The sequence below is a fragment of the Cervus elaphus genome, chromosome 10 (assembly GCF_910594005.1).
Source record: "Cervus elaphus chromosome 10, mCerEla1.1, whole genome shotgun sequence".
NCBI classification, from domain to species: domain Eukaryota; kingdom Metazoa; phylum Chordata; class Mammalia; order Artiodactyla; family Cervidae; genus Cervus; species Cervus elaphus.
Genome location: NC_057824.1, coordinates 41,224,177 through 41,251,953, shown reverse-complemented (window position 1 = coordinate 41,251,953; position 27,777 = coordinate 41,224,177). Strand labels below are relative to the sequence as shown.

Genomic DNA, 27,777 nt, shown 5'->3' with positions numbered 1-27,777 from the left:
TGTGCCCTGCAGTGGAAGAGTGGAACTTTTTAAAAAGATTTTTTGATGTGGACCATTTAAAAAAGTCTTTATTGAATCTGTTACAATACTGCTTCCGATTCATGTTTCGGTTTTTTGTCCTGAGGTATGTGGGGTCTTAGTTTCCCGACTAGGGATCAAACCTGTGTCCCATGCAGTCAAAGCGTGGAGTCTTAGCCACTGGACCCCAGGGAAGTCCCTCCCGCTGTTCTTTCCTATCACTCTGGTTTCCCTCCCCAGGCTCCTTCTCCACTCCCCACCTGATACTGATGCTCCATAACGTGTCTGGTCTTCTCTGAGGCTGTGAAGTTGAGATATTTGGTGGAGGCCTCGAGGCTGACGGGAGAAAGAAGAAAGGGCAGGAGGTGACAGAACATCAGGGGAGTCCTGGGAGGGGGTCTCCGGCTAAGGGTGTTAAGGGGTGAACAGGCACATGGGAAATGCAACTGAGAGAGCGAGAGCAAGATGGTGTGCAAGGACCGTGTCAGGGGGCCCACATCATGTGCCAGTTTGGCCCCCCACACACACACAAATGCACACGTGTGCACACATAACTGCAGACACACAGAGGCACACGCGCACAGACTCGCACGCAGATGCTCGATGCGCCACGTCCAGCCCAGGGGCGAAGGCAGAGCGAAAAGCCCCGGAAGCCAGTACCTGGTGACCACCATGTACACGGCGTATTTCACAGGCAGCTCCAGCTGGAACTGAGTTTTGTTGTTCCCGGGCATGTTGTTCTCACTGAAGGGAAACAGAGAGCTCTGACCAGCTCTTGAGAATTGAGAATCTGCCTTTCCTTCTCCTTTCTCTCCCTCACCCTCTAGCACCAACCAACCACTGAGTCTTTTCCTCTCAGCATTTTAAACACTGTCCTTTAAATCCAACAGGGGAAATAGAGATTGTAGGAAAGACCAGGGCTGCCCCATGGAGTTCAGGCCCATCCCAACTCACCTGGATGGATGCCTGGAGCATCTTCTTTTTCTCACCGGTCCCCTGAACTCAAAACCACTCCCACCTTAATCCCCCCCCCCGCCCTCCTGGAGAAAGATCTTTCTAGCATGTAAAGGTGATCACATTCTGTCCCTCCCAAGTTCAACTGCAAACTCCCTAATAGGACCTGCCGGTCACTACATGAAATGGGCCATATCTAACCAAATCCAACTCTGCCTCCTGTGTTCAAACTTAGCCTGACGTTTGCAGTATCCAGGCATGGCTTGGTCCATACTTCCTTCTCTCTCTATTGATGCCCACCCTCAATTTGTGCCTTTGCTGGGCTTCCCTGGTGGCTCAGATGGCAAAGAATCTGCCTGCAATGCAGGAGACCCTGGGTCAGGAAGATCCCTTGGAGAAGGGAATGGCTACCTGCTCCAGTATTCTTGGCTGGAGGATTCCATGGACAGAGGAGCCTGGTGGGCTATAGTCCATGGGGTCACAAACAGTCAGACATGACTGAACGACTAACACTTCCTTTCACTTTTTTTTGGCTAACCCACAGCCCAAATGAATCTTCCTCTCTGAACACCAAACTCCCAAGAACACTGGACATCATTCATTTCATACTGTATGGTAATCATCAACTTTCCTGTCCATCCTTGCCACTAAATTATAACCTCCATGAGGCAGGAACCACAGCCATCTGGTCTGCTGCTATCCCATCAGCCCTGGGCAACATGCCTGGCATGTGATGGGTGCTCAGTTGGCATTTCTTGAGTGAATGAATGAGCTGAAGGGAGAACCAGTGGGGAGAGTGTAATGGTCCACCATCAGCATGCGGCTGGGACCTCAAAACTGATGATGTGGTGAGCAGCCAGGCATAGCTCACCTGGTAACATTGGCCTTGAGAAGTAGCTTGTTTCCAAAGTAAGTATCAGGGTTCACGTCAAATGTGACATTAAAGGTGATCTGGAGTTGGAGAAAGGAGAGACAGTGACAAGAGTAAGAGAGAAGAAACTTCCAAGATGTTCATCAGCTGAAGAATGGGTAAATAAAATGTGGTACGTCCATACAACAGAGTGTTATTCAGCAGTAAAAAGAATCAGAGTATTACTACATCTTGCAACATGGGTAACCCTTGAAAGCGTGATGCTCAAAGAAGCCATCATATTGTATGATTCCATTTATATGAAATATCAAGACAGAAAATAGATTAGTGGTTGCCTAGAACTGGGACAGATGGGAAGACATAGGCTGATGGCCAAGGGGAGCAAGGTGTTTTGAGGGGGAGGTTATAAAATACTCTAGGACTTCCCAGGTTGTCCAGGGGTTAACAATCTGCCTTGCAATGCAGGGGACTCGAATTCAATACCTGGTCGGGGAACCAAGATTCCACATGCCTTGGAGCAACTAAGCCCAAATGCTACAACTACTGAGCCTGTGGACCACAACTAGAGATTTCAAGAGCTGCAGTGAAAGATCCTGCATGATGCAGTGAAGACCCCACATGCTACAGCTAAGACCCAATGCAGCCAAATAAGTAATATTTTAAACATTAAATTAAAAATATAATACTCTAAAATTGATCACGCTGATGAATGCACAACTCTGTGAACATTTCAAAAGCCATTGGATTGTATACTTTTCTCAGTTTATTTATTTATTCATTTTTGAGTGCATCTGGTCTTGGTGTGTGTGGGCTCTCTAGCTGTAGCACTTGGACTTAGATTGCCGAGTGGCATGTGGCATAGGATCTTAGTTCCTTAACCCAGGATCAAACCCGGGTCCCCTACATTGCAAGTCAGATTCTCAACCACTTGACCATCAGAGAAGTCCCTGGACCATATACTTTAAATGTTTGTGTTAGACATTCAGTCGTGTCTGACCCTTTGTGACCCCATGGACTATATAGCCTGTTAGGCTCCTCTGTCCATGGAATTCTCCAGGCAAGAATACTGGAGTGGGTTGCCATTCCCTTCTCCAGGGAATCTTCCCAACCCAGGAATCAAACCCAGGGCTCCCGCATTGCAAGAAGATTCTTTACTGTCTGAGCTGCCAGGGAAGCCCTATGGGTGTATTGTAATGGTAGATGGATTTTATCTCAGCAAAACTTTTTTTCAAAAAAAAAAAGACAGAAAGAAAGATCTACTTTTAAAAAGAAGAAGGAGAAGGGAATTCCCTGACGATCATTGGTTAAGATTTCACGTTTTCATTGCCAAGGGCCTGAGTTCAATACCTGGTCCAGGAACTAAAATCCCACAGGCCATGCAGTGTGGGAAGAAGGAGAAGGGGAATAACTAGGGAAGAATTCAGAAGAAAACAAAGGAGAAAAAGGGAGGAGGAGCCAGCAGTCTGACCTCCGAGTTGTCTGGGAAAATGGGGTGGTTTATGCTGCAGGTGGTGCTCTTCAAGGTTTCAGACCCTTCGGTGGAGACATCAGACTCACAGGCCAGGCGCCAGGATCGATGTGAGCGCTGGTTCTGGAAGGCCAGGGAGGCAGAGCTGGTGAAGTCAGCTGGGAGCCAGGGCGGGCAGGGCAAGCAAAGTCAGATGGAGCCTGAGAAGCGTTTGGCTACCTGGCCGCCTGACACCCTCCGGTAGGACAAGCCGGATGGATAGAAGAAGGTGACCTGAGTTCTGTAGGAGTCCTCGCCCTGGTTTCTCACAGTCAGCGTCACGTTCAAGTCCCGGGGACCACCCACCACCAGGGTGTCCAGACTGTGGAAGGAAGAAGCCAGGCCATGAGAGGCTGGGGGGAATGTGCTCTGGAGGGAAGGAGGCGCAGACACTGGGAGAGAGAAGGTAGTGGATGAGGCGGCAGCAGCTGCTCTGCGCCGGGCTCCCTTGGGGGCCAGGAGGAGAACAGAGCGCCAGCTTACGGTGCAGGTTTGGGGGTAAAAACGAGGACAGGGAACTCACTCCAGAAAACTGAAGGTGATGCTGAGGTCATCCTGGCAGACGGTGTCATTGCCACAGTTCTTCTCAAAGGGAAGCTGCCAAACACAGAATATGAGAAAAACGAAAGGAAATCAGGACAGGATGTGAAACGAAACAGTAAAGTGAAATCTTGAAATAAAGTGAAAGTGTTAGTTGCTCAGTCGTGTCCGACTCTTTGGGACCCCGTGGACTGCAGCCCGCCAGGCTCTTCTTGCCTGTGGGATTCTCCAGGCAAGAATACTGCAGTGGGTTGCCCTTGCCTGCTCCAGGGGATCTTTCCGACTCACCGAGGCTGTGAAGAGTCTCAGAGCGTCCACAGCCAGCACTGGCCTGAGGCCCCCATAATTGCGCGCGGGCTCCCCCACCAGAGAGAAGTTGAGGCGCAGAGCAATGGGGGTCACTGAGTCCTCCACACAGTCCTGAGAGACAGTGGGGGGTTGGTGATCCAGCCTTCTCAGCTTCACAAGGCCACCCCTGCTTGGAGGACCCAGGAGGGTGGTCACCCCCTGCTCACCAGTAACCGGATCGTCAGGGTCTCGCATTTCTGACGCAGCCTCAGCGTCTCTACATGTCTGCGTGTGTTGTTCTTTGTCTCATCAAAGACGGCCTGGGAATGGGGGCGACCTGGGTCCAGAGCCAGTTCATAGGTGATAGTGCTCTGGGTATCTCCTGAGGGGCAGAGAAGAATGGTGGTAAAGAGCCTGGCTTTGGAGTCAGACTGGCAAGAGGTGGAGGCCCCTTTCCTCTGCTCCCCAACTGTCCAACTTGGGCCACGTTAGCTGACCTCTCTGTGTCTCTCAGCTCCTTATTTTAAAAAAAAAAAAGAGTCGGATATGACTTAGTGACTGAACAACAACATGGGGTCTTCAGTTGCAGCATGTGGGATCTAATTCCCTGACCAGGGATTGAACCCTGGCCCCTGCACTGGAAGCACAGTGCCCTAGCCACTGGACCACCAGGGAAGTTCCTCCTTATTTTTAAATTGAAGATAATAATTGTAACTTCCCAACAGTGAAAATAAAATTGTGCCTATGAAGCCTTGAGCATAGTGCCTGCCACATAATAAGTGCTCAGTAAATAATAGCTATTCTGTTAAAAGCTAGAAAATTAAGTATATTTTTTAAGTATATTGCTTTTCACTTTTTCTCTTTGTCTTTGTTCTTCAGCAGTTTGTACCTTGGGATGATACAGTGTCTAGTGTTGTGGGCATTGGTGTAATGTACCAATTTATGGTTCCTTTTATATTTATCTTGCTCTGACTTGGTAGAGAATCTTGATGTCTTTCACCAGTTTTAGAAGTCTTTACCACCATTTCTTTTTTAAATTCTGTTTTATATTGAAGTATAGCTGATTAATAGTGTTGTTTTGGTTTCAAGTATACAGCAAAGTGATTCAGTTATACATATATATTTTTTCAGCATCTTTTCCATTATAAACAAGATATTGATTGAATATGATTATCTGTGCCATACAGTAAATCCTTGTTTACCTATCTTATATATAGTAATGTATATCTGTTTGTTCTGCTTCTAATCTGCTATTAAATGTACTGAATTCTCAATTCCATTCCGTGTGTTTTTCAGTGCTAGTGTTTCCATTTAACTCTTTCAGGAAATCCAGATTTTTTTATGAAGTTCTCCATCCTTTCCTCTTTTTTCTTGAAGATATTAATTTTAGTTATATTTTAAATTCTGATTTGATAATTCTGAATCATCTATGGGTCTGTATCTATTATCTGTTATTTCTCTTGCTTGCTGGTCTCAGTGGACATTTTCCCAATAGAAGGACCGAGGTGTTTTTCAAGGCCCCACTCAAATCTCTGCTTCCTCAGCAGCTGGATTTCTTTTTAACTCATTAGCTCTCCAGTTGCTAGCTTCCACTGAGTTTCTGGAAGTATTGACCTGGACATGCATGACTTAGAAGTCAGCCAATGACTTGTATGGAATTTCCATTTAGATTTTGGGGGATCTTCTCTGTAATTCTCTACTCTCCAAGATTTCACTCTCAATTTCTAGCCATGTTGTTTGCCCCAAACCCTGACTGCAATCTCCTCAGTCCAGTAAGATTACTGCTAGAAAACTAATTTTATCTTCTCCCCTGTTTCTCTCTAGAACCACCATTACTCTTCCTCACCCCAAGCACAATGCCACTCAGAATAGAGACAAGGGAGGAAGTCAAGTTAGTTGTGATAAAATACATGTCTGAATGCTTTGTGAGTTTGTGTTTAGCTTCATCAACTCAATCTCCCCTTTGACCAAATTATCGTTGCTGTTTAGTTGCTAAGTCGTGTCTAACTCTTTGCAACCCCATGAACTATAGATTTCCAAGCTCCTCTGCCCATCTCTCAGTTAAAAAAATGTTTCTGGTTAGTTCACAGGGTGGGGCCCTTCATTCTATAGAGAACTGAAATTGTAAAGAAGTGCCAGAGACTTACTTCTTTGGGGGTGCTTTCTGGGCCTCCCCACCCATGCCCTAGCAGGGGAACCATCTGCTTACTCCATCCAAGCTTGAAGAAGGCTATCAGAGCCCATCAATGTTCCAGTCATTTAACCTCTTGAAATTCACCCACCCAGCCTCACCTTCTCCCAGCCGATCCCATGTACTCTTGCGAACTTGGAGACAGACTTTGACCTGCCCAGCAATCCGGTCTTTTATCACTAAGTCACGACACTCATACACATTCCTCTTCACTTCCTTGGGTGTGAACTCCATCGTCGCCTCAACTTTCAGCACAGGCTGTGACCTGGGGGGACACCAGAGGGCCATCAGGAGCCATCGTACAGCAAACTCACTCCTTAAAAAGAAGGTACCCGGTATGATCTCACCTGAGCAGCAGCACGTGCCCCTGAGCCCCGACAGCCAAGTCTACCAGTCCATCCATTGTGAGGTCCTGGCCCCCGCTCAGTGACTGCCCAAAATACTGAAGCTTGGGGGAGATCTGTGAGCCTGTGATCCGCTGAGGGTAGAAAAGAGGAGGAGAGAAAGAGATGGGAAAGAACAGAGAAGAGAGTAACTCAGTCTCCCAGGGTGACCCAAGGAGAGATTGTCTGAGCTCCACTCAAGTCACACCTCCCACAATTTCTTTAAAAATTAGAGTAACTATTCAACTTTAAACTGCAACCTTGAGATGATATCAAAAATTTCCATAATTGCTGGGTTTTTCAGAGAAAACAAGAAGCTTCACAGGAAAGAAGAGACAGTATACTATTTGACTAAGCTGAATCTCTTGACTCAGTTGGATCTCTCTTACGTGGTCAAGAAAATGCAAACACTCTGTATTGACCTTACCAAAATTATCAAATAAATTTAATGTGGGGGGGTGGGATGGAAAGCATGTGAATACCTGAAAAGAGAGGCCTCAAAGAGAGCTCAGTCCTCACCTTCCATAGTAGGAAGTCAACACAAACACAAAAATCAAGCAGCAGCAATATAATTGTGTCCTTGGGAAGTATGGAGAATTATTGAAAGAGCTGAAAGTGGTTTCCTCAAGAGGATGAAAAACAAAGAGGAAATCACAGTGAGGGTATGAAAATTGTTACTTTTCATAATAAGCTGTTAGGAACAATTTTGACTCTTCAATCTATGTGGAAGATTAACACTGAAAGGATCAGTTCAGTTCAGTCACTCAGTCGTGTCTGACTCTTTGCAACCCCATGGACTACAGCACGACAGGCTTTCCCGTCCGTCACCAACTCCTGGAGCTTATTCAAACTCATGTGCATAGAGTTAGTAATGCCATCCAACCATCTCATTCTCTGTCGTCCCCTTCTCCTCCTGCCTTCAGTCTTTTCTAGCATCATGGTCTTTTCCAGTGAGTCAGTTCTTCACATCAGGTGGCCAAAGTATTGGAGTTTCAGCTTCAGCATCAGTCCTTCCAATGAACACCCAGGACTGATCTCCTATAAGATGGACTGGTTGGATCTCCTTGCTGTCCAAGAGACTCTCAAGAGTCTTCTCCAACACCACAGTTCAAAAGCATCAATTCTTCGGTGCTCAGCCTTCTTTATAGTCCAACTCTCACATCCATGCATGACTACTGGAAAGATCATAAGACTATACAGAGCTTTGTTGGCAAAGTAATGTCTCTGCTTTTTAATATGCTGTCTAGGTTGGTCATAGCTTTTCTTCCAAGGAGCAAGCATCTTTTAATTTCATGGCAGCAACCACCATCTGCAGTGATTTTGGAGCCCCCCAAAAAAATAAAGTCTAACTGAAAGGATAACAGCCAAATATATTAAAAAATTTTAAAAGTGACTTTGTCATGTACTTAATGCTGCTGAAGTGTATACTCTTAAAAATGGTTAAGGTGGTGAGTTTTAGGTCGTGTATATTTTGCTGCCATTTTTTAAGTGAATTTGTCAACTGGAAAGAAGAATGAGGAAGTGCAGGACGCTGGAAATGTGCTATATCTTCATCTGGGTGGTGCTTACTCGGGTTCACAGATGTGAAAATTCAACACTTAAGATTTGTGTGTTTACTGAACATACATTATACTGCAAATTTTTCTGAGAAAAAATTATTTTATCCTATTGGGAGGAAGTTTTGTTTTGAAATTATATAACATGGTAGTTGGGAGATCCACAAGACCTTTGCTTGTTGAAATACTGACCATCCCCAGTTCCAGTCATAGAAAAAGAACAACTAAAAATTACAAACAGTAGAACAACAAACTTGCATGATCCTTTTTGTATTTATTTTTAATTCCAAAGTCTGTGGTGTGGGAGAGGAGAATGTGAGTGGAATGGGAGTGTGTGTATGGGTGTGAGTGGATGTGGGTGTCTGGGGGGGTGTGGGTGGGTGTGAGTGTGGGTGTGAGTGGGTGTGAGTATGGGTGGGGATGGGTGCACGGGGGTGTGGGTGAGGGTAGGTGAATGTGTGGACCCTCCCCTTACCCTTGTTTTCCTTTCCAGGGCAAGTTCTGGTGAAGATAAAAGGGCAGAAGGAGCTAGGGCTTTTGCTGTTTACTTTAGATATTTTAACTTATACAAGCATGTAAAGTGTTGTAATAAAAATAAAGTAAAACCAGAGCCTTCAAATCCCATTTACACAAAGAAGCAACAGATGCCAATGAGATAAAAGCTTAACTATAACATTCACAAAATTGTGGATTCACAGCTAGAGAGAAACCGGAGAAGCAATGGAGATTCAGTGCAGCCATAAATAAATAAGTAAAATTATTTTCTTAAAAGGAGTGTGTGAAAAATACTAGGGCTGACATAGCATAATAGTCCACACACTAGAATGGGCAAAACTGATCTATGGTGGAAAATAATTGGAACAGTAGTTTCCTCTAGGATGGAGTGGGGTCAGAAATTGACTGGGAGGGGACAGGTGAGAACTTTCTAAAGTGATAATGATGTTCGGTACAGTAAGTGAAATTGCTCAGTTGGGTCCGACCCTGCAACCCCATGGACCGTAGCCTGCCAGGCTCCTCTGTCCATGGAATTTTACAGGTATGTATCTTTGTAGAATTATTGGGGGTTGTTTGTTTGGTTTTTGGTTGTCTGGTCACACCACACAGCTTTCAGGGTCTTAGTTTCCCGATCAGGGATTGAACCCAGGCCATGGCAATGAAAGCACTCAGTCATAACCGCTGGACCACCAGAGAATTCCCAGGATTTGGGGTTATGTTTTTCAAAATTCATTGACTGGCCAAAGATCTGTGCATTTTCTGTCTATACATTTTATCTTAAAATTAACGGTAAGCAAATATTAAATTCTAGTTAAAGATATACATGGTGAGGTATTTAGGGGTGAAGTCGGACTGGTGTTGCAAATTACTTTGAAATGCATTTTAAAATGTGATGAACTGATGAACAGGCAGAAAAGGATGAATATAAGGATGGAGATGTGAAAAAGTAAATCAAGTAAAATATTCATAGATTTTAGCTTATAAATACATGGATGTTCACTGTACATTAAAATTTTTCTTAATAAAATGGAAAATTTTTACTGATGCCTGGGGCTCTGTCCACATGTGCTTCAGTCGTGTCTGACTTTTTGCCACCCCATGGACTGTAGCCCACCAGGCTCTTCTGTCCATGGGATACTCCAAGCAAGAATACTGGAGTGGGTTGCCATGCCCTTCTGCAAGAGATCTTCCCGATCCAGGGATCAAACCCTTGTCTCCTGCATTGGCAGATGGGTTCTTTACTGCTGGTGCCACCAGGGAAGCCCCTGGAGCCCTGACCTCAGACCAATTAAATCAGAACCCTTACTGGCAGGGCCCAGGCACCCAGTTTTTAAGAACTTCAGGTGATGTTAGTGGGGTTGAACCTTGTGAGGGATTTGGCAGGAGTGATGAAGAAACAGAGAAAGGACATAAGAAAAATTTGGGGGGAAAAATGCTGGAAAAAAGTCAGAGACCAGAAGACTGGATGGCCTCAGTGGGCTGTAAGGGAGAAAGCCAGACTGTGGGGGTCCCTCTAGATGGTGGGCTTCATCTGGCAGGAAAGAGGGCACTTCTTCAGAAGGAAACAAGTTGTGGCAATCAACATTTCAAGTGACCAGTCATCAGGATCAGCTGCACAATTTGCAGGACCCCATGGGGGGAAAACCATGTAGGACTCCTTATTCAAAAGTTGTTAAGAATTTCAAGATGGCCGGAGCAGAGCATTAATCTAAGTACAGCACCTGTTTGAGAGAGGAGCCCTGAGTGACTACACAGGTCACACACCTGTGAAGAATGCAGTCCTGGTAGAATGACCAACCACAGGGCTTCCTGTGTTGTGAGCCTCTCACTGCTAAAATCAAGAGGTTAGTTAGTTACTATTAGTTGCTCAGTCGTGTCTGACTCTGTGCAACCCCACGGACTGTAGCCCACCAGCCTCCTCTGTCCATGGAATTCTCCAAGCAAGAATACTGGAGTGGGTTGCCATTTCCTCCTCCAGGGGATCTTCCCAAGCCGGGGCTTGAACCCCGGTCTCCTGCATTGCAGATTCTTTACCATTTGAGCCAACAAGGAAGCCCCAAACCAGGACAGATGTGGGGCAAACCAGGTCTACTGGTCATCCTACGAAGACTGAGATTCAGAGGAGAGGAACGTCTACATCCTAACACTTCTGGCTCACCATTCATTACCTCTGAGCCTTCATCTTCCCTCCTGTAAAGGGGCAGCAGTGATGCTGGCCCTGTGCACCTCCTCTAGTTGTCAGAATGAATCTTTTCTGTATTGTTTTTGAAGGTTCTGAAAAGGGCTTCTGGGAGAACTAGCCTGGCAGCTGCGGGAATGTCAATTTAGAAAGGAATAGATGACCCGGCCTCACCTGGCTGTGGGAGGGGTTGATGCCCAGTTCTGAGGTTCCGTGGAACAGGTAGACAGCACCCTGGTTCTCCTGCTCTCCCGGGGCCCCAATGGCCACATCCATCAGCCTGTCCCCATTCACATCCCCCATTGCTGTCAGGGCTGCCCCAAAGCGGCTCCAGGGGTGGCCCGGCTCCCCTCGCAGGACAGCATCACACTGCCACTTAGCTCTCTGCAGAACAAAAAATAGTGTCAGGTCCCACCCCAGGCGACCCCTCCATCCCACACCCAGCCCGGGGTCTCATCACTACTCACCCCCCGGGGAAAGGGGCACACGGACACCTGGCCCCCTCGCATCTGCTCATAGAAATGGGGGGCCCCGATGAGGATCAGGTCAGAGCTGCCATCTCTGTTGACATCCACGGAGCGGAGGGAGGCCCCAAAGTAGGAGCCGATCTGAAAGAGATAAGGCCAAGATCACATACCTCTTCCCACCTAAAACAGGGCATGGGGGTTTTCTCCCTGGGACGTAAAATCACGCCTGCTGAGGCAAGCCCTTTGGAGTAGATGAGATCCTCTCCCTGTTTCATGATCAATCCTTGTTTGAATGTACTGCCAGCTGAAGAGCCTGTTATAGAGTTGATGGGCGGTGGTGAGGATTCACCCTGAACCATGTTCCAGGGAGATGATTAAGGTAGCAAAGAAGTTGGATTTGAAAATACAGACAGGGGCTTCCCTGGTAGTCCAGTGGTTAAGAATCCACCTTCCAATGCAGAGAAAGCAGGTTCTATCCCCGGTTGGGGAACCAAGGTCCCACATGTTGTGGGACAACTAAGCCCGAGTACCATAACTACTGAGGCTGCACACCACCACTAGAGAGAAGCCTGCATCTGCGACAAAGAGTCCTCAAGTTGGCTCCTATGAAATATCCCACGCACTGCAACTAAGCCCCGGAGCAGCCAAAAATAAAATAAATATTTTTTTAATTAAAAAAAAATACGGAGAGAAAAGCCTAGAAGGCCATACAGGATATCCTTTCAATATGTTGGAAGTCTTTAGGGGGTAAATCAAAGTTGGCAGTCTGGCTAATAAGGAATCAACTGGCTTGGATGAAAAATAACTATTGCTACAGGAATTTTTTTTGCATGATATTGAGAAATAATGTTTACCTTTTAAAACAGTTTTAAAATATGTTAAAAAAATATCAAGATATGTTCTCTGTAAATGGGTAGACTTCATCCACAGAAATCACCCGTTAAGTCATTCATTCATTCATTCAACAAACAAAGGGTTGCTCTTTGCTGAGTGTGAGGCTGGGTGGTGGAGACGGTGCCTTCAAGGCTTTCGGTTCAGGAGGTTGGAAGGGAGAACAGTACCAGATAAAAGGGAGATGTATATGGAAATTTCTCATTTGTGGGGCAAGTTCTAGGAAGGAAAACTGCAGATGGCACCAAGACAGTGACTTACCACTGTCTGATTTCTGCCCCACACACCTCTGAGGGAAGCCTCCTGATAAGTCTGAGCATATGCATGCTAAGTTGCTTCACCTGTGCCTGACTCTTTGCGACCCTATGGATTGCAGCTTGCCACGCTCCTCTCTCCATGCAGAGGAGACTCTTGCCTGGACTCCCCAGGAGATCTTAATAAATTCTTGCCTGGATTTCTCAAGGCAAGAATCCTGGAGTGGGTTGCCATGCCCTACTCCAGGGGATCTTGCCACTCAGGGATCAAACCCATGTCTCCTGTGTTTCTTGCACTGCAAGAGGCTTCTTTCCTGCTGAGCCATCGGGGAAGCCCCACCTCCCCCACCCCACCCAGCCCCCGCCTCCTCCCCCATAGTTCAATAAAGGCATTTAAGCTTCATCATAAATTCAATAGGATTTTTTTTTCTTTTAGGTCAAGTTTATTGGGTATAATTTCCACATAATAAAATCCAACCTTTTTACTACAGTTTTATGAGTTTTGACAAATACATAAAGTCATGTAATTACCATGATGGTCAAGATTCAGGACAGTTTCCTCACCCCCAAAATATTCCCTTTTGCTGTAATCAACCTCTTTCCTCAGTCATCAGCCCCTGGTAACCACTAATCTGTTTTCTGTCCCTATAGTTTTGCCCTTTCCAGAATGTTATATAAAGGGAATTATACAGTAGGTAGCTTTTCAGATCTGGCTTCTTTCAACTAGAGTAAGCATTTGGGATTCATCCATGTTGTTGCATGTATCATTAATTTGTTCTGATTTATTTCTGACCAGTATTCCATTGTACAGACGTACCACAGTTTGTTTATCCATTACCCAGTTGAGGGATATTCAGGTTGATTCCAATTTGGGGCATTTATGAATAAAGCCACTAGAAACATTCATACGTAGGTTTTCATGTGAATGTCTATTTTTATTTCTCTTGGATAAATACCTAAGAGTGTTATGGCAACTACATATTGAACTTTATAAGATACTGATGAACTTTTCCAAAGTAGTCATTTTTCCAATGCCATTTTTCCATTCTGACAGCAATGTATGGGTGTTTTAATTGCCACACATCCTTGCCAGAACTTGATATTGCAAGTTTTTTGTGTTAATCATACTAATAGGTGTGCAATTGTACCTCACTATGGTTTTAATTTGCATTTCTGTGATGAATTAATGATATGGGACATTCTTTCATGTGCTTATTTGCCATTCACATATCTTCTTTGGTTAAGTGTCTGTTCAAATATTCTGCTTATTTTTGAATTGAATTATTTAACTTCTTGTTGTTGAGTTTTGAGAATCCTTTATGTATTCTGGATATAAGTCTTTTGTCAGATATGTAATTTTATTTTATTTCAAATATGTCATTTTTAAAAAGGAAGGGAAATTTGCAAATATTTTCTTCCAATCTGTAGCTTATCTGTTCATTCTCTTAATAAACAGAGCAAAACTTTTCTTAGTTATCTTTTTTTTTTTCTTTATGGGCCATGTTTTCAGTGTTATATCTAAGAATTCTTCGACTAATGCAAGGTCACAAAAATTTTCTCCTAATGTTTTCTTTCACAAGTATAACAGTTTTACATTTTACATTTAGCTCTATAATCTATTTTGAATTAATCTTAACATGGATCAGTTGACAAGATACGTGTAGAATGTTTTGTTTTGTTTTCTTACTATGGGTGTTCAATTGTTTCAGCACCATTGAACTCTCCATTGAATTGTCTTTGTGTCTTTATTGACAAGCAATTGACTATATATGTGTCAGTTTACTTGAGGCCTGTTCTGTTTCTCTGATATTCCTGCCACACTGTTCTGCTTACTGCAACTTTCATAGGAAGTCCGAAAATTCAGGTAGTCTATGAATCTTCCACTAAATACCTAATAGTGTTCACCTAAGATCTTTTTCAAACCTGTTTTGAATATTTACTTTCTTTGATTTTTTCATATAAATCTTAGAACCAGCTCATTAATTCTACAAATAAATTAGAATTTTGATTGGCATTGTGTTGCATCTATAGATCAACTTGAGAAATAACATCTTAGCAATATTGAGTCTTCCAATCCATCAACACAGTATATCTTTCCATTTATTTAGGCTTTTGATTTCTCTCATTAATGTTTTGTACATTTCGGTATTAAGATACTGTACACATTTTATTAGATTTATACTTAAGTATTTCATGGTCTGGGCTTCTCAGGTGGTGCTAATAGTAAAGAACCCACCTGCCAGTGCAGGAGATTCAGGAGACACAGGTTCAATCCCTGGGTCAGGAAGATCCCCTGGAGAAGTAAATGGCAACCCACTCCAGTATTCTTGCCTGGAGAATACCATGGACAGAGGAACCTGGCAGGCTACAGTCTATGGGGGGTCACAAAAGAGTCAGGTATGACTGAGCAACTAAACAACTAAACAACAACAACAATAGTAAATCTATAGTTAACTTAAACTGCCAAACTGTGTTCCATAAGAGCTGTATTATTTTACATTCCCAGCAGCAAAGTATGAAGGTTCCAATTTCTCGACATTCTCACCAACATATGTTATTTTTCATTTTTTTTTTCTCTGAAATAGCCTTTCTAGTGCTATCTCTATTGTGGTTTTGACTTACATTTCCCTAATGACTAGTAATGTCAAACATCTTTTCATGTTCTTATTGGCCATTTGCATATCTTATCTGAAGAAATATCTATCTGAATTCTTAGTCCATTTTTAAATGAAGTTGTCTTTTTATTGTTGAATTGTAAAAGTTCTTTATATATTCTAAATACCAGATCTTTATCAGATATATGACTTGTAAATAGTTTCTCCCATTCTTTTCATTTTCTTTACAGTGTAATTTGATGCTCAATGGTTTTAAATTTAATGAAGTCCAACTTACCTATTTTATATTTGCTTGTGTTTATGGTGGAATGTTCAAAAACTCATTGCCAAGTCTAAGGTTACAGAAATTCACCTAAGAATCTCTCTAAGAGGTTTATAGCTTTTATTTTTACATTTAGGTTTTTGATCCATTTTAAATTAATTTTTGTATATTGTGAGGTAAGGATCCAAATTTATCCATTTGCATGTGGATATCCAGTTAACCCAACATCTTTGTTGAAAATCTTTTTTTCCTTAGTGAATGAACTTGATACCTTTGTTGAAAATCAACTGGCCATAGTTATATGGGCTTATTTCTGGACTCTCAGTTCTATTCCATTGATTATAAGTTTGTCCTTAGCTGTACCATCCTGTCTTGATTACTGTAACTTTAAAGTAAGCTCCAAATTGGAAACTGTGACTCCTCCAACTTAATTCTTCTTTTTCAAGATTGTTTTGGCTACTGTGGGTCTGTTGCATTTTCATATGAACTTCAGAATCAGTTGGCCCATTTCTGCAACATTGTTGAACAAGCCCTATGTTTCTGGGATAAACCACACTGGGTCATGATGTATTATTCTTTTTATAGATTGATGAATTCAAGTTGCTAACACTTTCTTAAAAACAGTTTTTGCAGGGGTGATATTCAAAATATTGACCTCCTAGGACTGCTCAGGCAGCAACCACAGGCTTAGCTGAAGTCGGTCCTAGAAGTCTTCTGAGTCAGGTTGTGTCTGACATCATAGTTGCTAGATTATGGTGAAGTTCAAACAGTACTGGGTGAGGGGACCAGAGTGCATGGTGGGGGTCGGGGTGGGGGAGGATGTCTCAACGAAGCAGTTATTTATTGACAGATGTAGAATTATTTCAATATTTTAATAACTAATACAGTTTCCTTGTTAAAACAGTGAAAGTGCTAATCACTCAGTCATGTCCCACTCTTTGTGATCCCAAGGATCAAACTCAGGTCTCCCCCATTGCAGGCAGATTCTTTACCGTCATAGCCATCCTGGTTATGGACTGGTCAAATGCCAGTTTTGTGTACAAATAGACTTGTAGAGAGCTCTGGACAGGTCAAGTGTTGGTATTTACTATTATCAGAAAAGTGAGGACACAATATTTTCAAATGCAAGTTTGTCCCAGAGTTGGTCCCACTGCTCTCTAGCTTAAAGCCCTCTGAAATCTGCTTTACAAAACTCTGCCACACCTTATATATATGACTGAGTCCCTTTGCGGTCCACCTGAAACTACCGCAACACTGATAATCAGCTATACTCCAATACAAAATTAAAAGTTTAATAAAAAAAAAACTCTGCTCCATTGGCACCTGGTGATGCCCATCCTGGAAGCCCTCAGTTCCCAGGGTACTTCTGTTGGTACATCCATGCCCTACATACTCGGCACTCACCTGGCTTCCTTTGATTTCAGCGTTTTTCTCCCAAACACCTGCATTCTGTCTAAATATCACCACCAGGCCAACGTGCTGATATCGAGGTGCTCCCAGAAACAGGCTTTGCACCCGGTTCCGCAAGGTGACTTCGGCAGCATAACCTGAAGATGATGAATTAAGAGGAGAAAGTGCTTTCCCTCAGAGACTCTGCCTCCACCAACAGGACTGTCCCATGAGTAGGGGCAATGGGGCTGCCCCGCGGTTGTGAGATTGGGGTAATTGAACCCGGCACTCTATTCCTCTTCATTTGTTGTTGTTGGTAGTGGTGTTATTGTTTAGTCACTAAGTCATATCCAACTGTTTTTGACTCCATGAACTGTAGCCCACCAGGCTCCTCTGTCCATTGGATTCTCCAAGCAAGAATACTGGAGTGGGTTGCCATTTCCTTCTCCAGGGGATCTTCCCAACCCAGGGATTGAATCTGAGTCTCCTGCATTGGCAGACAGATTCTTTACCTCTGAGTCACCAGGGAAGCCCATTCCTCCTCATTAGCATAATTAAAATGAGGTTTTGATATTTCTGTCTTTAAATCTATCCCAAGAGCCTGTGAAAGATCCAAGGACATCTACACTGGTTGAATTATGCCACATCCTGACCCCTTCTTAGAGTAACTCTGCCCTCTCTACTTACCCAAGTAAGCATCATTCATATCTGAATCTACCCTGGTTGTATTGATGAAAGTGATTTTATCCTTTGACGTATGCAGAAAGGCTCCACCAGCCCAATCAAAGCTCCCCACAGCACCCAGCAAGGGACCATCCTGGGAAAGAAGGTAGAATAAGATTAAGAAATCTAGAGCTTCAGTGCCATCAAAATCCCAATGGTATTTTTCACAGAAATAGAACAAACAATCCTAAAATTTGTATGGGATCACAAACGATACCAAATAACCAAAGCATTTTGAGAAAAAGAACAAGTTAGAGGCATCACACTTCCTGGATTCAAACTATATTGCAAAGCTATAGTAATCAAAACAGGATGATATTGTCATAAAAATAGACGCATAAGTCAATGGAACAGAATAGAGAACCGTTTATATATGAATGTATATAAACCCATACATATGTTCTTCTTATGTATTGTGGGCTTCCCTGGATAGCTCAATGGTAAAGAGTCTGCCTACAAGGCAGGAGACATGGGTTCAATCCCTGAGTTGGGAAGATCCTCTAGAGAAAGAAGTGGTAATCCACTCCAGTATTCTTATCTGGGAAACCCCATGGACAGAGAAGCCTGGTAGGCTAAAGTCCATGGGGTCATAAAACAGTTGGACACGACTTAGTGAATTTACAACAAAGGACAGAATAATATACATTGGGCAAAGGATAGTCTCTTCAATAGATGGTTTTGGGAAAATTAGACAGCCACATGCAAAAGAATGAAACTGGACCACTGTTTTACACTATTCATAAAGATCAATTCAAAATGGACAAAAGACTTGAACATAAGGTCAGAAACCATAAAACTCCAAGAAGAAAACATAGGTAGTAATCTCCTTGACATCAGTCTTGGCGATGATTGTTTGAATTTAACACCAAAAATATAAGCAGTAAGACTACATTAACTAAAAAACTTCTTCATAGCAAAGGAAACCAACAACAAAATTAAAAGGTAACTTATAGAGCAGGAGAAAATATTTTCAAATAATATATCATATATCCATATTTGGGTTAGTACCCAAAATATATAAAGAACTCATACCACTCAAAAGTTTGTTTTAAAACCTGAATTTTAAATGGGCAAAAGATCTGAAAAGACATTTTTCCAAAGAAGACATACAGATGGCCAAGACATACATGAAAAAAAAAGCTCAACATCACTAATCATCAAGGAAATGCAAACCAAAATCACAATGAGCTATCACTTCACACCTGTTGGAGCGGCTGTCATCACAAACAGAAGAAATAAGTGTTGCTGAGGATGTGAACAAAAAGGAAACCTTATACACAGTTGGTGGAAAAGTAATTGGTATAGCCACTATGGAAAAGAATAAGGAGGTTCCTCAAAATTTTTAAATTAAAACTAGTATGATCCCAGCAATCATACTTCTGGGTAAATATCCAAAAGAAATGAAAATACTAACTTGAAAAGGTGTCTGGGACTTCCCTGGTGGTTCAGTGGTTAAGAATCCTCCTGCCAATGTAGGGGACACAAGTTCAATCCCTGGTCTGGGAAAGTCCCACATACTGTAGAGCAACTAAGCCCATGCACCTCAAGTACTGAAGCCCATGCACGTAGAGCCCATGCTCTGCAACAAGAGAAGCCACTGCAATGAGAAGCCTGTGCACCGTAACTAGAGAGTAGCCCCTGCTCTTAGAGTAGCCCCCACTTGCCACAGCTAGAGAAAGCAATGTGCAGCAATGAAGACCCAGCACAATCAAACATAAATAAATTAGCTTTTAAATGATGCTACTGAACTTGTTTCCAGAGCAGAAACAGACTCACAGACATAGAAAACAAATTTATGATTACCAAAGAGGAAAGTGGGAGAAGGGATAAATTAGGAAACTGGGATTTATAGATACACACTACATATAAAACAGATAAACAAGGTCCTACTGTATAGCACAGGGAACTGTATTCAATATCTTATTGTAGCCTCTAATGGAAAAGAATATGAAAAAGAATATAAATATATATATATAGAGAGAGAGAGAGAACTGAATCACTTTGCTGTACACCAGAAATTAATACAACACTGTAAATTAACCATACTTCAATATTAAAAAAAGAAAAAAAGATGTACCTCCCAACAGGTACCCAGCACAGAGAACAGCCCCCAAACCTTTGCACCTCTTCTCCCACTTTGTCTCACCCCTCAACTCCAATTAAACAAAAGGCCACTTACGGAGGTGAAGGCAGCACTGAAACCTTCCTGAGACATCTCATATTCAAAGGAACTGGTACTTCCTGTCTGCGTACCTGTGAAGAAAAGAGCACTCTACATTAAAGAAAGCAGAAGAACCAAGAACAGGGGCTGGAAACTCAAATGCTATCGCAACCAGACAAAAGGAGCCTCAGATGAGGGCCATACAACCCACTCCCCTTATTTTACATTTCCTCTGTTATGCTTTTCTTTTGTTTTTCACTTAAGTTATAGTTAATCTACAATATTAATGTCAGTTTCAGGTGAAGAGCATAGTGATTCAGTATTTTCGCAGATTATACTCCTTTATAGGTTATTACAAGATAATGGCTATAATTTATATCTTTGTTGCTTATCTAGCCGTATTGCTGTTGTTCAGTCACTAAGTTGTGTCCAACTCTTTGCACCCCCATAAATTGCACCACACCAGGTTTCCCTGTCCTTCACTATCTCCTGGAGTTTGCTCAAACTCATGTCCATTGAGTCTGTGATGCCCTCCAACCATCTTATACTCTATCACTCCTTTCTCCTGCCCTCAATCTTCCCCAGCATCAGGGTCTTTCCAATGAGTCAGCTCTTCACATCAGGTGGTCAAAGTATTAGAGTTTCAGCTTCAGTATCAGTCCTTCCAATGAATTTTCAGAGTTGATTCCCTTTAGGATTGACTGGTTTGATCTCCTTGCTGTCCAAGGGACTCTCAAGAGTCTTTTCCAGCACCACAATTCAAAAGCATCAATTCTTTGTTGCTCAGCCTCCTTTATGATCCAACTCTCACATGACTACTAGAAAAACCACAGCTTTGACTATATGGACTGTTGTCAGCATGTGGCCCCTTTTTAATATTTATTTTTATTTATTCGGCTGCACTGGGTCTTAGATATGGGTGCAGGATCCAGTTCCCTGACCAGGGATCAAACCCTGGCTCCCAGGATTGGGAACATGGAGTCTTAGCCACTAGACCACCAGGGAAGGCCGCATATGCCCCTTTTAAAGGGATGGTGGCTATTTGGTTCCAATTATTTTTTGTCCAGTGGGTATATGGTCCTCAAGGTGTCTAATCTTCCAAATTTTCAAGAGAAACCATAAATTGACTGTATGTGAACATTCCCCCAATTTTTAAATTCTTTCCTTCAAAAAACATTTACTGAACATGCTTCATGTACCAGGCATTATTCTAAGCACTGGAGATACAGCAGTGAACGAAACAGACAAATGTTGGCAACACATCCAAATTTGGGGAAAATACCATATGGGATTTGTCTCCCCTACCTCTAATTTTGCAGCCAAGACTTGCAAAATTAGATCTTTCTATTTCAAAGAAATGGAGCAAGAGGCTGGAGTTGTTGAGAACAAGAGGAAGAAGAGAGTTGATGATGAGGGTCAGAATGCCAAGGGCTAGGCGGTCCTTGTTTCTTGAGGGAAATACATGTTTGGGGGTAAGGGGCTGCCTTGGAGCTGCTCCAGGATTACAAAACCTTAGCTTACCCTCAATTGCAAAGATCTTTTCTTGAAGCTGGTTCTGAATGGTCTTCAGAGCTTCGAAGTTATTCACCCGGAACACGTGGTCAGCAGATGGCTTAGATGCAATAGTATGGAGCTCCTTTTGAGTGTTCTCACCCCTAAAAGCATCTCCCACCTGTTAGCAAAAAACAGAGGTCGAATCAGACAATTTCTGGAAGTAGCACTCTCCTCCAGCAAAGAACATTCTACAGGAAAAGAATCTGAAAATATCTGTCCAAGGAAGGAATGTACCAGAAGGCCCCCGGGACGGGGCTGCCAGGTACGGTGGAGCAGGTTGTATACTCTACATTCTGTCAAGGGGGAAATTGCGGCTGAAATTCAGCCTTTGGTCCATTTGCTGTGCCATGCCTCCTGACATGGAACTGACCTCTCTTTAGAGGACAGGGAGTTTTCTCCTTCACATGAATTTGTTTCCCACTTGCCAAGCCAGGGACCCCAGATGATACATCTTTCTATGCCATACAAGATACTGTAGTAATTTGATGACACTGATGTGCCCAACCCTTTACCCCTTCCTGTATCCAAGCCCTTTCCCCAAAGCTTTGCTGTGCCCTCCTCCTCCTGGTAGAGTATTCTGCTCCATTCATTGTCTCTGGGCTCTGCCACATGTATTGCTTTAGCTCTCAGATATTATTACATGTGATACAAACAGAGGCTTGAAAAAATGCTCGCAACATTTCTACTTGCTCTTTTGTTCCTCCGCTTTTACCATGAGAACATGCCCAGGCTAGCCCACTGGAGGAAGAGACACATGGAACACAAGCATCAAGCTACCCCAGCCCCAGGAGACAAACATGGCAACCCTCAGACATGGAGAGAGCTCAGTCAAGATCAGCAGAGCCACCAACCAGCCTGCAGCTGATTACAGACACATGAGTGAGTCCAGCTGGGACCAGAAAAACTGCCCAGCCTGACCCACAGACTCACTTACCGTTTTAAGCCACTGAATGTTGGGATCATTTGTTATACAGCATCATTGCAACAGTAGTTCGCTAGACAGGTGCATCTGTGCTAGCAGAGATGACCCTGGCCCCATTTTGACTTTATTGATGCTTGCAAGTTCAAAGGAGGGTGTGTTTGAGTAGAAACCCACACAAGTATCAAGTCGGAGAGCCACATTTCCTACCCCAATGACGTAGCGAATGATCCCTTTTCTATCAGCTTCAGGGATGACATCGCTATACTCCAAAGGATCGAGATATTTTTCCCCATCTGTGATGACAATCATGATCTTAAGGGCATGATTCCGGGCTCCACGGCTGCTGTGAAACAGTTCTCTTCTATCCAGGGTAAAGGAGAGAAAAGTCAAATTCAAGCAGACAGAGATGCGCTTAATACCAGGAAAGGAACATCAGCAGTTACAGATGCAACTGGACTCTGTCTAGAAGGCACTTATGCTCCCCTGGGACAAACGCTGAGCTGTAGGTGCCCCAAGATCTGGAAGGGCACCAGAAGAACAGGAAAGTAGAAGGAAAAGAATCCTTCATTGCTTTTATATTCTTTGGCATAGGCTGATTTTTTAAATTGAGTACTATTCCTTCTAAATTAAAAAGTTGATAGCTTATTTATGCCTTCATCACACCTCTCCTGATGACTCTCCAGCTCGTCTTCCTGCACTTTTGTCTCAACCCCTACCCTTGCCTCTAAACACACACACACACACACACACACACACACACACACACACACAGATCAGAGGGAACTTTCCAAAACAAGATATGGGTACATCTCCCCACTGAAAACTTGAATGGATGCATTGGCTTTTCAGTTGCCTTGCTAACCTGGCCTCAACTGATCTTTCTACACTCCCTCCAGCCTTGCCCTCTCTCCCCCTAATCCCTGCCTTGTTGTTGCTTAGTCGTTCAGTCATGTTTAGCTCTTTGCAACCCCATGGACCAGAGCCCACCAGGTTCCTCTGTCCAGGGATTTCCCAGGCAAGAACATTGCAGTGGGTTGCCATTTCCTTCTCCAGGGGATCTCCCGACCCAGGGATGGAACCCATGTCTCCTGCATTGCAGGCGAATTCTTTACTGCTGAGCCACCAGGGAAGCCCTTACTCTCACTTTTACTCACAATTTGTATGTCATGAACATACCAGGCACAGTCCCTCCTCCACACCTAACTCAAACCGCCCCATCCACTGGAAATACCCTCTACCCCAGCCCTTTCTGAACAATACCCCTTTATCCTGCAAAGCTCAGCCAAAAAAAAAAAGAGAAAAATTCCTCCTTTCATCCTAAGCAAAGAGGGAAGAGCTTACACCACTTTGCGGATCCCCGTGGCTGTGTGTGTCCACCCCTGCAGCTGTCTTATTGGCCCCACCAGCAATTTCGGGTCAGAGTTTCTCTTGAAATCATTGAAGGTGAAGTGAGTCCGGAAGTCATTCGAGTACTGCATCAGAGAGAACTGGGAACAGGCACCTGTATTAGACTGGAGAAGGCACCACTCCTCCCACTTAGCTATCTCCCAGAAAGCTCTCCATAAATCCTGAAATAGTCCAGGCTCCAAATTCCTCCAAATTCTGCCCCATCCCAGCCCTTCTGCCTCACCAGGAGGACCCCGATTGGCCATCAGCTCCCACTTCTCAGACTAGAACTTAGCCAGAGATGACAAATGGGTTTCATGTCCCACCCAAGCCCTATCAATTATTGTGCCTGCTTTACAGAGGGCTGGAAGAAGGCTGAAGCTGCATCCAGTCAGAGAAAGACAGCAAATCATGAAAGAAAATGCTGATCAACTGGCAATTTGGCACCATCTGGACAGGAAGTAGGACACGACCCGCCTTAGGCAGGCGGTTTCCTAACCTACCCATTTGCACTTACCAAGGTTTTGGACTTTTGGAATTGACTCATCACAGTTGAGACAAATTTCTTCATCCGATCAAAGTCTTCTGGGAAGATGCTACCAGAGCCATCAATCAAAAAGGCAATGTCACTGTCTTGCTGAGGGCACCCTGCGGGAAAAGGAAGAGAAACTAAGTACAAGAGACTCGGGCTCATTTTTTTTTTTTAATCAGCTGTCTGCTGAGCAATGAGAATGAAAGGCAGACAAAATGACAACCATGTGCCTAGCTAAACAAAAACATATGACAAAGTGGTGTGGGAAACTTAAAATTAGTTCGTTCTGCTCAAGGCAGGGAAAGTAGAGTTATCACAGCTACCTCATAGAAGAATAAGAAATAATTTGCAGACTTCCCTGGTGGTCCAGTGGTTAAGAATCCGATCTCCCAGTGGGACATGGGTTCGATCCCTGGGGCAGGAAGTATCCACATGCCGCAGGGCAAGTGAGCCCATACGCCACAACTACTAAGCCCACGTGCGCTGGAGCCCATACTCCAAAACAAGACAAGCCACTAGAATGAGAAGCCTGAGCCCCACATCTAGAGACTAGCCCTAGCTCACTGCAGCTAGAAAAAATCCCCCGACCAGCAATGAAGACCCAGCCCAACCAAAAATAAATAATTTTCTTAAAAAAGAAAGAAGAAAAGCCTGGAATGTTTAAGAGTGAAAACTGAAGAGAGACACTGGAACCCAGTTTCCTCACCCTTCTGCACCAAGATCTGTAAATAACCCCCCAGACTACGAGCCCCTCAGCCCAGGCCTGCCCAGGGCCCTCCAGTCTCACACTGCTCCTCTGTACCCACCTCTGAGAGCCTCGGGGATCGTCCTGGGTTGCTGGCGTAGATTGGATCCAAACAAGAAGCAGAGGCCATTTGCATAGGCGTTCTCCTTGCAAATTTGGTGCACTGTGGGGCCACAGGCCTAGGGGGCAGGGAAACAGTGGGAGGCGCTGTCTCTGTTCCCTGTCCTTTCAACCCAGCACCTCCACCCATCAAGACCCCAGGCCCAGCAGCCTTGGGCCCCCAACTCCTTCCCTCGGAACGCTCCCATGACCCCAGGCAACTCACCAGCAGCCGGAAAGGGTTGGCAGCAAAAGCAAGAGACAAGCCCAGGGACATGTTCACAGCCTCCGGGGGAACTGAGAGGACAGATATACACATGGTCAGCCTTGGGGGATGGAAGGGACTCTGGAAGAGCTAGATGGGCTTCCCTGACGACCCAGCGGTAAAGAGTCTGCCTGCCAATGCAGGAGACTGGGGTTCGATTCCTGGGTCAGGAAGATCCCCTGGAGGACGAAATGGCAACACACTCCAGTATGCCTGAATGGGAAATCCCATGGACAGAGGAGCCTGGCAGGCTACAGTCCATGGGGTCTCCAAGAGCTGGACATGACTCAGCGACTAAACAACAAGAGCTGGACTGGGGTCACCTCAACCTGGGAGATTCGGAGGTCTGACAGATCCAAAGAGGCACGTAGGTCATAGAAAGGGACAAGGAGGGGGGTGCCTGAGAGTGATTGCATACAGTTCAGAGGCCGAGGAGCTGCCCCCCGAGCACCCCACCACAGACCCCAGGACAAAGGCCTGACAGGTCCAGCTGTGTGCAGGGGTGGAATCCTAGCCCTGGGTCCTGGCCAGGGGCGCGATGACTCACCCTGCAGGGAAATGGCCTCACACCTGCCCAAGCTGTAGTCACACTGGTAGAGGCCGCCTGTTTGATTAGCAGCCTTTACCTCCTGGGGGGCTCCAACCACCAGCCTGGGGGGAGAGGGGAAACAGGTCACCACGATGACAACTAGGGAGGAGACCACTCAGAGGAAAAGTGGGGGGCCACCCTCGCAGGGATTCCCCTCCTCCCCACAACAGGAAGAAGACTCAGCAAAGAAAAAATGAGGAATTTATTTTTAAACCATTGTTTGTTTATTGTGAATATTCTCGTAATCCAGTCATTTGAATTTATGGTCCCAAGGGTCACTTCAGTAAGTTCAAAAATTTCTAAATCGTGAAGGTAGACAGTCTACTTTCCTAACTTGAAAGCATTTCCCTCTTCCTGTCAGGCAAGGATGCAATATTGCAGAGTGGAAAGGAATAGAGGCCTTGGAGTTTTACTGTTTGAAATCAAAATTTAGTCCCACCCTTAATTCCTGTGTGACCTTGAAGGACTGAATTAATTACCTTATTATTCTTCAATGTTCTCATCTCTAAAATACAGAGAACAGTAGTACCTACCTCAAAGTTATTATCATGATTAAACGAGTTAGTCCATGTACAGTTCCCAAACAGGAAAATGTCTGGGGACTTCTCTGGCAGTCCAGTGGTTAAAATTCTGCACTTCCATTGTAGAGGGCATGGGTTCAATTCCTGGTCAAGGAACTTCCCTGGTGGTCCAGTGATTAAGACTTCTGCACTTTCACTGTAGAAGGCATGGGTTCAATTCCTGGTCAGGGAACTAAGATCATGCCTGCAATATGGCACAGCCAAATTTTTTTTTTTTTAATTTTTTAAGATAGGAAAATGTTTAATCTTGGAGTGAGAAGAGTCCTTCTAAGGAGGACATAATATATCCAGAAGTCATTTTTAAATGAATACAGTCAACTCCACAAGTTTTTTAGTTTTTTTTTTTTTTTTTTTATCATGCCACAAGGCATTTGAGATCCTAGTCGCCAACCAAGGGTCAAACCCGTGCCCCCTGCCACAGAAGCACAGAGTCCTAACCACTGGACTACCAGGGAAGTCCCCCCAACAGTCATTTAAAATAAATTTCTGTATGTGATCTACTACCAAAAACAAAGTCAAAAAATAAACGATAAACTGGGGGAGGGAGATGAACACCCAGACTATTTCCTCAGTAGTCAGATTTCCCACAGATCAAGAAGGCAAAAAAAAAAGAGAGAGAGAGGAAGATGGGCCACAGATAAGGTGGAAAAAAAGTGCTCACAGAAAAGGAAATAAATCTCTCTTAAAAGAAGAAATGCAATTTATTTTCTTTCCACTTATTTTTATTAGTTGGAGGCTAATTACTCTACAATATTGTAGTGGTTTCTGCCATACATTGACATGAATCAGAGAAGTGCAATTTAAAACTAAATTGAGATACCATTTCTTCCCTATTTGATTTACAAAGATCGTTAAGTTTGCTAACACTTTGGGTTGGCTAAGTGGTGGGGAAGTAAGTGTTTGCACAAATTTCTGGTTCGAGTACAAAGTGTTGCCACCATCATAGAAAGTAATCTGGAAAAATCTATTAAAATTACATACGCACATATACCCTTGGATCCAGCGATCCTAGTTTTAAGAATTTACTTCCAAAATACACTTGCTCATGTACAAAATGTCAGCATTGTTTATAAAGCAAAAGTTGGGAAACAATCCAATATCTGCTCAGAAGAGATTTAAATGTAACAAAAAAGTAAATTACAGTATTTCCAAATAATAGATAATAATAAAAATAGAATATGATGTCAGCATAGAAAAGAACAAGGAAGCTCTTTATATACTTATTCAGTAAAATCAGCAAGCTCAGCTGATTTTTAAAAAATTGCAGAAGACAGTTTAGAGCAGAAGTTGGCAAACTTTTTCTCGAAGAAAGGTGCTATTTCCATAAGCATTATTTTTGTAAAAGTAAATATTTTAGGCT

The 27,777-nt window shown here is 43.8% G+C and overlaps 1 protein-coding gene across 1 annotated transcript in view; it reads right to left on the bottom strand.

Moving 5' to 3' along the window:
- The window catches only part of LOC122701651 (integrin alpha-M-like), a 35,689-nt gene that overhangs the window by 3,720 nt on the left and 4,192 nt on the right, over positions 1-27,777 (bottom strand). Inside the window, exons 3-24 of the mRNA XM_043914823.1 lie at positions 25,795-25,898; positions 25,209-25,279; positions 24,945-25,062; positions 24,124-24,254; positions 23,562-23,707; positions 22,428-22,581; positions 21,266-21,416; positions 19,763-19,836; positions 17,548-17,677; positions 16,876-17,018; positions 11,450-11,590; positions 11,157-11,366; positions 6,717-6,847; positions 6,471-6,634; positions 4,406-4,560; positions 4,179-4,310; positions 3,874-3,947; positions 3,531-3,672; positions 3,312-3,434; positions 1,844-1,923; positions 679-762; positions 279-354 (exon numbers count right to left, since the gene is read on the bottom strand). Of these exons, the coding sequence (XP_043770758.1) occupies positions 279-354; positions 679-762; positions 1,844-1,923; positions 3,312-3,434; positions 3,531-3,672; positions 3,874-3,947; positions 4,179-4,310; positions 4,406-4,560; positions 6,471-6,634; positions 6,717-6,847; positions 11,157-11,366; positions 11,450-11,590; positions 16,876-17,018; positions 17,548-17,677; positions 19,763-19,836; positions 21,266-21,416; positions 22,428-22,581; positions 23,562-23,707; positions 24,124-24,254; positions 24,945-25,062; positions 25,209-25,279; positions 25,795-25,898 (2,734 nt within the window). The remainder of the gene's footprint in view (positions 1-278; positions 355-678; positions 763-1,843; positions 1,924-3,311; positions 3,435-3,530; positions 3,673-3,873; positions 3,948-4,178; positions 4,311-4,405; positions 4,561-6,470; positions 6,635-6,716; positions 6,848-11,156; positions 11,367-11,449; positions 11,591-16,875; positions 17,019-17,547; positions 17,678-19,762; positions 19,837-21,265; positions 21,417-22,427; positions 22,582-23,561; positions 23,708-24,123; positions 24,255-24,944; positions 25,063-25,208; positions 25,280-25,794; positions 25,899-27,777) is intronic.